This window comes from Protopterus annectens, chromosome 1.part1 (assembly GCF_019279795.1).
Source record: "Protopterus annectens isolate FY-2018-M chromosome 1.part1, PAN1.0, whole genome shotgun sequence".
NCBI lineage: Eukaryota > Metazoa > Chordata > Ceratodontiformes > Protopteridae > Protopterus > Protopterus annectens.
This window is the reverse complement of record NC_056726.1, coordinates 1,446,331,847-1,446,347,175: the sequence shown is the minus strand read 5'-3', so window position 1 is coordinate 1,446,347,175 and position 15,329 is coordinate 1,446,331,847. Positions and strand designations below refer to the sequence as shown.

Genomic DNA, 15,329 nt, shown 5'->3' with positions numbered 1-15,329 from the left:
AAATGGTCTCTACTAAGACACATCATTACAATGCTTCTGGAAGTAACAGCACACTAAACATATCAAAGATAAAACTAACAAAAAACAAATAAAATAAGCATTTCTGCAGCACTAATATGGTAGGCTTCAAGCACTATACTTTGTTTTTACATTTACTTCATGATTGCATAACAATATTTAAGGACATGACCTCTGTGGTGACATAAGTGTGGAAGCAAGAGAGAAACTGCTTTTCACAGCACACAGCAGCCTTATAGAAATAATGATCCCACTGAACCTATCTAAGCAAAGTTTAAAAATAAAATAAAAATAAGTAAAAAGTCATACCCATCACTAATCAAAGCCAAAAATAAAAGCACAAAGATCAACAACAAAAATACATAAAATAAAAAGAAGCATCCTAGAAGCTGTCCAAAACAAAACCATGGCCATACAGAAAACTTTACAAACCATCTATAACAAAAACATACATCAACTGACGCAGGACATATACTCAAACAAAATGCACCCTAACACTCACAAACTAAAACCAAGTGGGAAAAACTTTCAGACCTCAGAAAAAGTCACCGCAGCCCACTAGATCTAATCAAATCCTATACAATCCAACAAACCTTGGAGGACTTAAATCCAACAACTAAGATATCTGACATGGAAAATGATTACCTAATTCAAGTGAGTGTGTGGGGGGGGGGCATTTATACAGTCAGCTTTAAATATTTTATTTGCATAGATATTACATGATACTGTTTTCTTCTGCAACATAAATAAGCTAAATGAGCACCCCTAACTCATCTATAACCCACATGATCCAGTTCAGAATCATGGGAGCTGTAGCTTATTCCCAGCAATCAATGGATGCAAGCCTGTAAAATAATCTTGAACCTACTCACATGACTGCACACACATCTATAACAATTTGGAATTTGCCAGTTGCCTACAGAGTGTTCATGTAATGTGAGAAGAAACCAGAGCACCTAATAGAAACCCACAGGAACAAATAGGACATGCAGACTCCACAAAGAAGACCTGACAACCATTAACTAACCTGGGAAACTGAGTTCTGTGAGGCAGTAATGCTAACTATTGCACCACTGAGCTGCCCCCTATTATAGCAATAACCCACGCCTGGGTGTGGGTAATGCTAAATTTACCCACGGTTGGCGTGGTTTGGTCCCGAGGGAGAAGCCCGAGGGACCAAACAAAGCCAACCGTGGGTAAATTTAGCATTACCCACACTCAGAAGTGGGTTATTGCTATTATACCATGACATTATTTAAGAAAAGAAACTATTACTTTTCTTAAATAATGGCATAGTATAATGCCTGTTTACTGCCCTTCCGCAGATGTCTGGCATCCGCGGCAGTTCTGATGTACTGCGCGCCTGCGCAGTACATCAGAGCTGTGGGCAAAAGCAACGGAGAAAGCAAGATCTCCGTTGCTTTTTTTTTAGTGTTTCCCTATGTTAAATGAGTTTAACATAGCGAGGCAGTTTTAAAATAAGCAACGGACATCTCCGTTGCTTATTTTAAAACTGTCTCGCTATGTTAAACTCATTTAACATAGCGAAACACTAAAAAAAAGGAACAGAGATCTTGCTTTCTCCGTTGCTTTTTTTTAAAACACTGCCTCGCTATGTTAAATGGGTTTAACATAGCGAGACAGCTTTAAAATAAGCAACGGAGATCTCCGTTGCTTATTTTAAAGCTGTCTCGCTATGTTAAACCCATTTAACATAGCAAGACAGTGTTTTATAAAACCAAGTTATACTAATGGAAAAAAGTCCGGGTGACCGGACCTTTTTCCATTAGTATAACTCGATTTACAACAGGCACACTGGCCAATCAGCGTGCACGTTTTGGGGGGATCATGGTATAAATTAGCATAATTGTTTAACTCTATATTGTATGGGTGAAATGGTATGAGTAGCTGTTTTTCATAAAAGTTATAAACTCGCTGAGCTATGTCTTAGTAACACAAGTACAAATATAATAAATTTCACATTTCTTACTTTATAGAAAACATCAGATTCTGGGGCAGAACATCAGCCCACAGATTTCATTTAGCCATTGAAATGCACTCTCTCTCTCTTTCTCTCTTTCTATATATATATATATATATATATATATATATATATATATATATATATATATACACACACACACACACACACACACACACACACACACACACACACACACACACACACACACACACACACACATATATATTGCCTCTTTTCAAACAAAATATTAAACTGCATTTCCAAAATCACTGGCTTTGTTCATGTAGTAAACCTGATTAGCTTTTCACTATGACTAACTAAATAAAACTATCTCTCTTACTCCTTGATACACTTCTCACTATTTGTCTTCTCTTCTCTCCCACTACTTCTCTACCTGTTATCTGTATTGTTTGCTTTTTTCAACATTTAATCCCTAACTATCCCCATACTCTCTTTTCACTCTACTTTCATTACATACTTTCCTTTATTTACGATCTAATGAGCTTTTTCTTTTTTCCTCCTTCTCTTTCTCATTTTGTACAATGTCATGTAGATAGTATTGTGTGTCATAGGAATTAACTCCTGTAGTAGTACTTTACACTGAAGGGTTTACTAGTTTTTGTTTTTCATTGCAAACCCTATTACTAACTCTAATATTATTATTACTGTTATTATTATCATTAGTCTATTTTGTTTTGATAGTTTTGCTGTATGTATCTCACTCTGTGGAGCTTTTCTCCCCGGGCCGCTACTGAAAATGGAAATTTCTCCAGCTAGACTAGCTCGGTCAACAAATGTAAAATAAAATAAAATAAAAAATAAAAATATATATATATGTGTGTGTGTGTGTATGTGTGTGTATGTATATAAACTTCCTCAGTTATTTGTCACACAAGTATAAATATAACTGAGTCGATCATTAATATTTCTTGCTTTACAGGAAACCGAGGATTCCGTGGCAGAACATCTACCCACAGATTGTTTGTCTGATCCTGCATGTAGAATTTATGAACAATTTCCTAAGGTAATGAATCTAATATTAATACAGTTTATGTTTATGAGATTAATTCAATTATGATGAAATATTTTTTCCAAATAATTTTATTGGTTGTTTAAATTATTTAAAATAGATAAACCTAAAGGCAAATACTAGGTTTATTATTCAACAAATTTCGATAAATTCAAGTCAAATGAAGCTAAGTTAAAATCACTTAAATAATATAACATTTTCTGGGAAGCAATGAAAAAACAGAAAAAAGGAAAAAATAGTAACGCTGCACACTATACACATTGAATGATTGTAAATAGAACATAACATTTTTTTAATCTCAGAATCCAAATAATTTGTCTAAAATTTATATAATTTCTGAAGAGATGAATTTGTCATTAAAGTCAGTATTTATAGATTCATAGATTTATAGGTGAGTACTAGACTAGCTCTCCTTGCAGGTCCTTTTAAGCCTAGCCAATGTCCCTTTTGGTGTTTGAATTAACCTATCCCATTCAGTGTTAGATTGACCTTACCCATCTGATGGTCAACAATTATATGTTATCCCTAGTGAGAATAACTGGGATCATACCATAGATAATATGAGGGAACCCATGCATGGGATAAAGCATTTAGTAGTTCCCTCTGACCGTTAGTAGCATAGGGGACAGTCCTGCAGTAAATCTTCTGCTTCCCATCCATAGATGCAGTTTGTGCTCAAATATGGGCAGGGATGAGCTTTGTTTTCCATTGAATCAGTTGTAACAACCTGAACCAAAGTTTATTTAAAGACAACTTTTTTACTCTTTCTTGACTTTTTACTTTAATTTATTTTGACAAGTACCACTAAAAGAAACTGAACAAAAAATCCTTAAATTTATGAATAATTTCCTTCATCCAATTGTATAGCTTTTATCGGTAAAATGGTATTATCAGCTTTTTGTAATAAAGGTTATAACTTGCTCAGCTATGTCTTTATAACACAAGCGTGATATAATGAATTTGCTCAGTCACATTTCTTGCTTTACAGAAAATTAAGGATTCTCGGGGAGAACAGCAGCCCACAGAATGTATGTCTGATCCAGCATACAGAGGTTATGAACAATTTTCAGAGGTAACAAATCTAGTTTTAATATAACTTATGTTTACATGAGAAGATGCATTCAATTGTTGTGATGAGATATTTATTTAAAATATATTGTACCTTGTATGGGTAAAATAGTGTGAAAAGCTGTTTTATTATAGAGGTTATAAGATTATAGGATCACAGGAAATATAAAACAACTGAGTATTATGACCATTATAAAACAACTGAGTAGTATGACCATTTATGTCTTGACAGTATCCTCCCTTAGACCTTACTCCCATTCTTGAGGTGGGCCAGGTCAATTAAAAGTCTGGGATGAATTTGTGAGACCCCAACCAATAAGCCAGGTCCCATATAAAGGAAGAGAGTGAATTACACTGCTTAATTTGCAGGGGGGAGTTTGTTGTAGAAGTGGTAGAGGTGCATTATAACACATTTCTCCATTATTTTATGTATCTGCTGATGTATATTTAGATCCCTGGTTCTGGTATCTGTGTGGCTATTTGATCTGTGGAGATACAAGAAATCCAGGCTCAACTGGATTCCTCATGGTAAGGAAAATAAGACATAGATCATCCCTACGGACAGTATATGAAACTGATTAATGGAAAACTGCTTCCAGTCTAGCCTGATAGTTTCTGATCTATCCTGATAGCTTATGGGTTTTAGTCCACTGATCTTCTTGGTCAAGAATCTATGAGATCTTTCTAGTTGTTTGATATATTTACTGCATTTACTCTAAACTCATTGAGTTATGTCTTTGTAACAATAATCTTAATACGATACATTTGCTCAGTTATATTTCTTGCTTTATAGAAAACTGAGAATTCTGTAGCAGACCATCAGCCTACAGAGGGTACTTCTAATTCTGCACGCAGAAGTTCTAAACAATTTACTGAGGTATGGAATCGAGTTTTAATACAGCTTATTTTTATGAGATAAAGTATTCATCTGTTGTGATTAAATAAATATTTAAATACATCTTGTACTGGTAACATGGTATGAGAAGCTGAACTGTCCTAAAGGAGTAACCATTTAAAATGGTAAGACCTGCTAGACCAAGTCCCAAAATGTGGAGATGGAATGGCCAAAAGAACAGCCTTAAATATACTAAGTCCAAGATGTCATTTTTTGGAATATTCCCTTCTGTCTGAGGTATGGTAATCTCAGAGTTGGTTTGTATATGTTTGGGGGTGTGCCCCATGCCAAAAGAAGTTTTAATGAGAAGAGAAGTTTTTGAGATTAACTCTTCTCTGGGTTTTCAGTCTTCTATTTTTTTATCTTTTGCTGAGTGTCGCATTTCTCCAGGGAGCCTCATGAATGTTGTACACTCGCTGAGTTATGTCTGTGTAACACAAGTATAGATGTAATGAATTTGCTCTATCGCATTTCTTGCTTTACAGAAAACTGTGCATTCTGGGGAAGAACATCACCCCACAGAGTGTATGTCTGATCCTGCATGCAGACATCCTGAACAATTTACTGAGGTAATGGATCTAGTTTTAATACAACTTATGAGATAAAGAATTTAAACATTGTGACAAAATATACTCTAGCAAAAGTGAGTATAATGTTATAACTATGGTAATCAGTAATCAAAGTAAAATAGGGAAACTGACTGCTCCGGTGTGCATATGAGAGGTGTGGGCTGAGGTTTTGGCTAAATTTAACTTAGCCACATTGGTTACTTATTTTTATAATGTGTCAGTATTGGTTAAATGCATTAAAAGATATATCATCTTATGAACAACTTCTCTAATGATAGCTGATTTCTTTGGCACTGTGTTTTTATTCTGTTGGAGGTCAGTTAGCAATACTGCTGAATGTCATATACTCTGCTGATACAGCCTGAAAGAAAACAAATATCGATGTTTGGATGCATATTTTCCATTTTTCTCAGCTGTCTTAATAAGACAGCTAGAATAATATGCATTCACTGAATTTAGTCTAGCAAGCAGTTATTTTACTGCTGACAGTGGCAGAAGAAATATGGCCAGTAATGATGTGCCTTTTCAGTAAACACCAACAAAGATGAGAGTTTGTATAGTCATCTGTCACTGTAGGCCAAGCAAAACCACACTGTGAACCAGTTAACTGACCAGAAAATATACTTATTAAAAATGCAACTTAAGTGAAAGTATATTGAGAAGCAGTTGAATGTAAAAATATGACATGTTGAAAGCAGAGTAAGAGTAAATGTTTATTTTCACATTATTACTCACTCACTTATTCTCTTACTAGTCATATCTGACCCCTAGATTGATGGACAGCCACCACTGCCTGTGGAGTTTTCAAAGCAAACGGTTGAACAGAAGTAGGTGATCAGGTCTTTCTTCTGTATGATACACACTTAAAAAATGAAGATGATAGCTAAAGGCTTTTACACAAAGCAGTTCTACTTTTATTAGCATGTTTTTAAAAATTAATCAATAAATCAATAGAAGTTTTAATCTCAGCATTCATTAGTCATACTATAATTTGGATCGTATTTGTACTGCTTGTCTGACATATTTTGTAGATTTGTTAAAAATAGTGCCTTTAATTTTGTAAGTTGTACTGTTAATTATAGTTTATCTGGTTTGGTAAATAACCTGTCCTTTTGTGTAAGCTATATCTTTGATTTTGGTCTATCTGGTTTAAGATTTTTAGAATATTTTTTTCATTGTTTATCCTTTGTTAACCAGGTTAGTACCTCTAGGCAAGTAGCCTCTTTTCAGGGAAGACCCAAGGTGGTATTTATACCACTAGAGGAAATTTGGACATGGCATCAGGGAACTTCCCCTACTCATTGGTGATCTGGGAGACAGGGATGCCCAGCAAGTAGTATTTTGTTTGCATTGATTATGAAAGCAATTTTTAGCAATATAAATATAGCTTTAAGTATCGCAGGATACAGGATTTTGGGAATTAAAGTACCAGTTATGTTTTCTCATCCAGCTGTTACACATAATTTTAGTGACAAAAATAAAGAATAGATGGGGGTAGTAATTAATCAACTTAATTATTATTTAAAGACTATTAGTATGAGTATACATAATGATTAAACTAAAGGCTTAGGAATAATAGGTAAAATAGGAGTATTTAATTTAAAGGAGAGATATATTGGGTATAACATTTGGTATTGACCTCTATAGAATGCACCAATGGGATAATATAATACAAAAAAAGTAAGGACTATATGTTTGTTTTGGAAGACATATGAGTTGTATAGGAAGAAATTATATTTAATCAGTTTGGTTTTCTTAGGAAAAATTGCATATTTGGCGAGTATTTTTATGGTGCCTTCAACATATGAAAATGAATCATGGTCAAATGCTTTCTCATTTATATGGGGATCCAAATTAAACCTAGGGAAAACAGGGGTGTTCTACATTTTTATGTTAATGAAGAGGATGGAGGACTTGGTTTACTTAATCCTGTTGTCCATGCAGTATTATTGGATTTATATAAAGTGCTGACGGGGTTGGGAAGGTGGTCTAATGGTTAAAGTGTTTGCCTTACAAACACAAAGTCCAGGGTTTGAGTCTCACACGGGATAATTGGCTATGCTTAAAATGGATCGCAAGGGCAGTTAGCCTAGTACGAACCTATGAACATGATTAAAAGGAGGAAATAAATCTTTGATAAGTTTAATAATGAAAGAAAAATATAAGGAAATATGGGAAAGGGTGAGCAAATTGAAAAGATGGAAGGGATACTTGAATGAGGAAATAAAAGAGCATCAAGAAAACAAATTGTTATGGAAAATAAGTGTAGGTAACATAGAAAGTAATAGGAAGGAATGGTATTTAAATATAAGAAATGGAAATAACTACAGCACAAGAAAATAAAAGCCATAAAGGCAAGATTAAAGTTGTATAAAAATATTTAGAATATAGAGATTTTTTTGTGGGGATTAACGATAAAGAAGGTGCCAGTAAAAGCTAATATGCCATATAAAAAACAGAAGAAAGAGTATGTAATTATTGTGGTGAATTTGAAACAATGGAACATGCTTTTTTAAGATGTAAAAGGATGAAGGAATTATGGGAATATGAAAATAAGATTGTGGAAGGTATTAAAAGAATGAAGGATGTAAACACGGATGTGCTAAAATATGGTTATTATGGTAATAAAGGAGGAAAAGATGCTAAGAAAATAGATAAAAAGATGTTTTATATAATATAGACTATATGGAACAAAAGATTTAATGAGATAAAATTTAATGAAAAACAGATATTGTCAGAAATATTGAAGAAAATACACCTTTGGATGTGGAAAAAAGAATGGAGGGATAAGGAATATAAATAAAAATAATGGAATGTATTGAAAAAAATGTAAGTAGATGGTAGAACATAAGTGACACAGATATAAATAAGTGTAAATAATGTATAATATGTAAATATGATATGGTGTTTAATAAAAAAACAATTCTTTTGGATAGGTTTCATGGGATCTTTTGCTTCCACATGAGCTACTACCATCTCATGCAGATGGAACCTCAGTTGAATATCTTATCCAAAGGACAAGATACTCAGGAGTGCAGCACCCCCTTATACTGCTCTGAAGTGTCAGCAGCCAGTCTACCTAGTGTGAGAATAGAATTCACATCCTTCTGCACCAAAGGCAAATGTGCTACCTATTGCACCACTGGTTTATTCTTCTTGTTTTTTTCATATTTTTTTCTTAAATGTAAAGAGTGAGCTGTTTTAAATTGCTTAGTCATTGCTTAAGTAACTTGGATTAAAATAGCAGAGAAGTATTTCATTCTGGAGTTCTCTTTTCATGAATGCACATGGAGATATGCTGCCGAGTTCACAGAAGACAGAAGACTCATTTTAAATAATACAAACAGAAGTAGTTTTTTTTAAGACTGTTCAGTTGTTACCTGCTACATCCTCTAATGTTTTCCATACGTTTAAGCAGTGTGAACTGATGTAATCTAGATTTCAGAAAATATGTACAACAATAATGCTGAGGTTACCACAGCTATTACTTGTAGCGCATTTCAGCCTGGAGATAATTATGAGTTAAGAAGCTGGAATTTTATGGGAAGTAAGAGTGGGAATGAGAAGGGGGAGAAAGATTTTTTTATGGTGGCAGGCACCTATTTTATTTTACTTTATTTACTGGCAAAAGAAAGATGAGGAAGGATGCAAGGGCAAGGCACAGGATGGAAAGAGACTATACAGTTGGATGCAGGGGCACACAAACAAACAAGCATAAATTACAGATAACGACTAACAGGGTTGATGCTGAATATGGAATTATAGACATACAGACAAATGAGGGAGATTAGTGATGGGAGGACTGGTCAACAAGTAGATGAAGGAGGAAACAGCGTGATAGGGGATGCAGTGAGTAGAACCCTCTTATATCTTACAGTGCCTAGAAGACAGAGGCCAGCTAGCACCCTGACCATCTAACACGCTGAGCCTTTCCTGAGGTGGTTAAGGCAAAGTCAGGCAACTCTTGAAGTTGCCCAATGACCCTAACCTTCCTACCACCTCTGCTATCTCCCTCTGTGTGACAAATTGTGAACCCCTAACAGTACCACTGAAGGGCACAATAGCACTCTCTTCCATTGAGTGACCTCCAAAGGCCACAGATGATGCCATTAGGCTACTCCCCATGCTGACAAGGAGGCAGACATGGAGCCAGATAAAGTGCTAGCAAAATAAGGATGGGTCTGATAGGGGGAGGAGACCTGTGCCACTCCACTGCCACAGTCATGGCTGATACTACAGAAAATAAGAACTTAAATGGGTGATATAAAACAAACAGACAAACAAAAAAATCAGTCAAGTAAAAAATGAAAGATAGTGACAAGGAGAGTGAGAGGGAGGGAGAGAGACAAAAAAGAAGACAGTAGTATATGTGACTTATGATCTGTCTGTGTGCTATGCAGACACACGCAGACAGATCATAAGAGACAGTAGTATATGTGACTTATGATCTGTCTGTGTGCTATGCAGACACACACAGACAGATCATAAGAGACAGTAGTATATGTGACTTATGATCTGTCTGTGTGCTATGCAGATTTCTACTACGGAAGCAGTACATATGCCAGGACACTTAGTTCTGCCGACATGCATTGCTCACAAGTCCCTATGACAGGATGTGCAGGCAGGTGTGGGTGTGCAGTAGCACAATTTCCACTGCCATGACACAATTAGTGGTGACACTGGACTTTTTGATAGCTGTATGGACCACTTAAAAACAACGTGTTTTGAAGTGGTATTATGCAGCAGGACACATATCATGGCTGTAGCAAGGCAAACAGAAGCATATGAGGAAAAAGTATGACCAACAGTAACATATGCTTGAGAAAATAATGGACAATATGGTGCTAATGAGCACACGGCCACGCCCTCCAAAAATGATGCTCTCCCAAATTACATCCTATATCATCTCTTTGGGACACTCACTCAGACATTTTCTCCCTGTAAAACAACCACCAACCCCCCCTGACATGTAGATCATGAGTTGTGTGGTCCGCATGGGTCATATCACAGAGTGAGAAATACAGAGCAGTAGGAAAGATGGGTTTATGTCATTAGGAATCTATGCCTGTGTAAAGTATGACCATATCATGTTTTCTGCTTGTGGGTATGCATAGCAGAATGTCTATAAATGCAACAGTTTGCTTTTGCTTCCATTTCCTGAGAAATGGGACATTATAATGCATTTACTTCTGTAAAAATGCATAACACCTGTTAGTCATAACTTCGCATAACATAGTCACACTACATAATTTGCCTGGATAAATGCAAAAGCTATCACAGTGGGGATATGTAAGATGCAGCACTGTGACAAAATAATAGACCTTCTACAGATACACACGCTGGTATTATGCATGCATAGCTGGCAGTTACATTAGGGAATACTACATGACATGTAAAACATGCTCACACCTTCACCAGAAGATCAGCTCCATTCTCCTCTGCAATGGTAGATAGTACTCTAGGATCTCAGCCCGAGTTACAAAAAACAAGGAATTTCCTTATTTAAAAACTGATAGAATCAGAAATATTTATAAGGGGAAACATCAGCTGCTAAAAATATTACAGCAGGTACAGTGCATCTCAGGTGCCCTTGCTTTAGCAGCTCTGCAGATTTTTGTAATGGTTCCAGCAGTGTTCATCAGAGCAAGGCATGCCAGAGGCATCAGAAACCATCCTGTAATGACTGGTCTAGGTATACACCACTCACCCTGGACGAACTTTATCTCAAGGTAGCATACCAACTCACCCTGATACCTTCTCCACCAGGGCAGCATACCTACTCACCCACATAAAGAGGCAGCGTACCTACTCACCTCACACCATAACAAAACCATAAACCAATAACCACCTTCTTTAGAGGGGGAACAGAAGAGGATAAATGTGCCTACTTCCTCTAATCCCAAATCCTTAGTACTTACCACTGAAAATGGGCCACAAGCCCAGTTGGACAAACCCGGTTAACAAATGTCAACTGTCAGAAGTCCCACCTACTCCTACCTCACTTCCTTTGACATCTCCCTCTCTCCTTAACCCTTTCACCACCACAAACCCACTATCCTAACCAACTGCAATCCTTACCTTCCTTTCTACCACTATACCCTCCCCACATCCCTTTACTCCCTTACTCGAGGGACCGGGGCAACTTAGTTTGTCCCAAACTGCATTTACTTTTACATGTTACATTTGTGTATTTTTATGTATATATGAGAGTGTATACAAGCAACCTTCTAAATCACGAATGACAGACATACAAACTCACTATCATATTGTACATTTCCTCTTTGCGACAAGCCTCTGCCCCATATCAAAGTAATCAGTATCACAGAGTGACATTCAAATAAGAACACAATTTGCAGTTATAGCCAGCCCCTTACTGATATGTGTGAAATAGTAGCCTAGAATTTTGAAATACATTTTTTCATCTAGTGTAGCGTATTCAAGTGCTTTATGTTGCTCAGTGTTTGCATTCATAGATTCATAGGTATAGTCTAGTCTAAGGGCCACTAGGGCCTTTATAAGTCTAACCATGCAATCCAAATGTATCCCACAAGTTATGTGTTTTAGATGTTTCTTCTTGAGGTGGTGATTGCTGGTTATGACCTGATTTACTGACTGCCTCTGTCCTAGGTAAGTGGGCACTAGACAAGAAGGGGATTTTTGATTTCCCACCTGATGGCCCAAATTGAATGGGGAGCCTATTCCAGAGAATGGGAATTCTCTGAGATACATTTATGTCTCTTCAACACATCCTATTTACCTCCTCCACAATTTTTTAGTTTCCTCTTTCCTTAGTATTTTGTCCAATATAGTACTTTGAGTCAAGAAGTTTCTGGTACATGTGCAGTCCTTTTGAGGGTGTCTTTCCCTCCCTATATCCTTCTGCTCTTCTTCTTTCATGTTCTGTTCCAACTGTCTTTATCTGTCATCTTTAGACTGTACATTCCTTTGCCAAACAGCCTGTCTTTCTTGAGATCCAAGTAATTTGTCTCTCTCATTTCAATCAGATTCCATTCTTCAAAGAGCCTGCTGTAAAAGTCCATTGTTTCCTTGTTTGGGGCATACAGGTTTCCTGTTGTACATCTTCCATTTATTCTTCACAACCCATCTTACCTCTTCACTCTTCTACACACTTTTAGCCATTAGATGCAGTCTGTTTCTGAAAAGGGCAGTACTCCCCTTTTGCCGCACCATGCTTTATTGATTGTTCTTCCCTTGCAGGTACTGTTGTCCTATGATTTTCCCTCCCTATTTTACCTTTAATTTGGTTTCCTGGAGCAGTACCTTATCATCCTGCATCCTACCCAGTTTGCTGTGTACTTTTTTTTCCGATTTGATTAGGTGAAAAGCCCCCCATTTGTTTCAGGTTACCACTTTCTCTCTCTCTCTCTCTCTCTCTCTCTCTCTCCCCATTCCTTTCTTTTCTCTTGTCTTTGGTGTTGTAACCCACCCTCCTTCCCCATTACTGCCTATAAACAGCTTTCCTCTCCTTGGTTTCCCTACCAAGTGGGATCTTCTGTCCTTTGACCTTTGCCTATGCATAGTCTCCTCTACTTCTCCCCATAGAGTAGGATTTGTTACCCTTCAGCATGGGAAGTTAACACTGCTAAACTAGATCTGTTTGCCTTGTCTGTTTTTCCAGTTTCGCTTTGGCCTTAACCTTCTTCCTTTTGTTTCTCTATGATTACCTCCTATTGGGTATTTTTATTTTTGAATTTCCTGCACTTGATCCTACTTTTGTGACAAATTCATACAGCACTCAGAATTAGATTTGATTTAATTATTTTTCAGCTATTTATAGAACTAATCAAAACCCAGCAATATAAACACTCAACATTAAAGTGTAGATGTTACAGTATCAATGACATCAGTGGCGTTAGTTAAAATTTCAGTAAATACTATATAGTGGTTTATACGCCATCTGATTATTTATTTTATTTTATTTATTTTACATTTGTTAACTGGGGGTACCTGACTGAGCCGAAAAGGCCCTTTTTCAGCAGAGGCTCGGGGAGAAAAGCTCCACAGAAAAATTACAGATACCTTTAGCCATGATCAGTATACCACAAATTACAAAATACATGTTTTTACAGTGGTATGCAGCACATCAACAGTTACAGTGGAGAGAACAAACAAAAAATATTAATTTAAAAATAAAGGTACTTAATAGATTTGTGGTGTACAGCTGAAATTTGGAACATAGGTAGAATACATACCTAGTACACAGATACAGTACATACATTGTAGATTAGCCAGCGTTTGTGAGAATAGTTTTCAATCTTAATCAAGTACTCTAGGTTTATTATGTGTACCTTATCCGCTTTCACTAGCCTGGGGAGCAATCACGGCACTGCCATCTTTGCTTGAGATGTTGCCGGATAAAGTCTTTAAAGGAGGCTTTGGATGATGTGTTTTGAATGCTAGTGGGGACAGAGTTCCATTTTTTAGCCACTGAACTACTATATAGTGCATCTCCAAAGCTATTGTAGCTGTTGGTGACTTCTAGTAGTAGTTTGCTTGATGATCTAAGAGGCCTTTTGGCTGAGTGATGTACTAGGTTTTTGAGGGCAGGACACTTATTGGGGAGGTAATAGACAGAATGACAGAGGCAGAGCTGATTGTAGGTTAGGAGGATAGGCAGTTCAAGTCAGTGGAGCTGTCTCAAAGCAGCACAGTGATGAGTTCTATATGAGCAATTTACAGCAAAGTGGGCAATTCTGTTGTAGCAGGCTTCCATTTTGCTTAGTTCAGTTTTGTTGAGATTAGTCAGAATGGGAGATGCATAGAGTAGGGTGGATAGAAGTTGGGAGCAAGCAATGGCTGATCTTGTGTTGTTGGTAAGAAATGGTTTGATACTGTAGAGTGATCCCAGTTTGGCATGTACTTTTTTAATAGTTAAGTTGAGATGACTATCAAATTTTAGGTGGGAGTCTATGGTTATTCCCAACAGCTTAGCCTGTGCCTCTGGAGCGATTGGAGTGGCATTTGCGGAGTAGATAGTGAATTGACTGTTATCAGTGTTTTTGTTAGAACTGGTTATAATCATAAGCTGAGTTTTCTTTGGATTGTGGATAAGTTGGGCTTTGGTTAGGTAGTTTTCAACGTCAGAGAATGCTAGTTGAGTTGTTTGCAGGAGGGTGGGAATGTTTTGTGTAGCACAGATTAAGGTAGAGCAAATTATGGCAGTAATACTATATAATGAGAATATTTTACATCATTGTAAGTACTAACAAACAACTAGCAACATCTCAAGTATAATACATCCTTCACAGATAGTGTCATAATATCTTTCCCTGCCACTATGACAGTTCACAAGATAATTGTCAGGAATATGCAAGTCACTCAGATATGATAATGAGGATCATAGAAGATTACTAGGCTAACGACCCAGAGGTCATTTCAAGCCTAGCTGTTTCATCCCAATGTAAAACCATACATATGCTAGTCAATACCCAGGACTGTATTTAGTAATGACTGCACATGTCCAGGAGGGTTGTGGGCACTATCCTTGGTATGACTTTACGGTGCCCCATCCATTCGTCCAAGTTCCTTTTGAACAGTGTCATAGAGGTGCTTTGCTTCACAGGAATTGGCAGCCTATTCCAAAGATGCAGCAGTCACTGGGAGACAAATCTGTCCTTCCAGCATGTCCTATGCAAGTTTCAAGCCATATTCAGGTCCCTGGAATGGATAGATCTAGCCCTATTTCATTTACAGATGTGCAGCAAATTCATTAGGTCTGGGTTGGAGATTGCTCTGTAAGCCAGG

At 36.8% G+C, this 15,329-nt stretch overlaps 1 protein-coding gene across 2 annotated transcripts in view; it reads left to right on the top strand.

Annotated features, from left to right (window-relative positions):
* LOC122810872 (urea transporter 2-like) overlaps positions 1-15,329 on the top strand; it is a 1,000,121-nt gene that overhangs the window by 261,429 nt on the left and 723,363 nt on the right. For both annotated transcript variants that reach the window (XM_044082418.1, XM_044082423.1), the window contains exons 2-4: positions 4,894-4,977; positions 5,481-5,564; positions 6,319-6,391. In XM_044082418.1, coding sequence (XP_043938353.1) covers positions 4,894-4,977; positions 5,481-5,564; positions 6,319-6,391 — 241 coding nt within the window. The remainder of the gene's footprint in view (positions 1-4,893; positions 4,978-5,480; positions 5,565-6,318; positions 6,392-15,329) is intronic.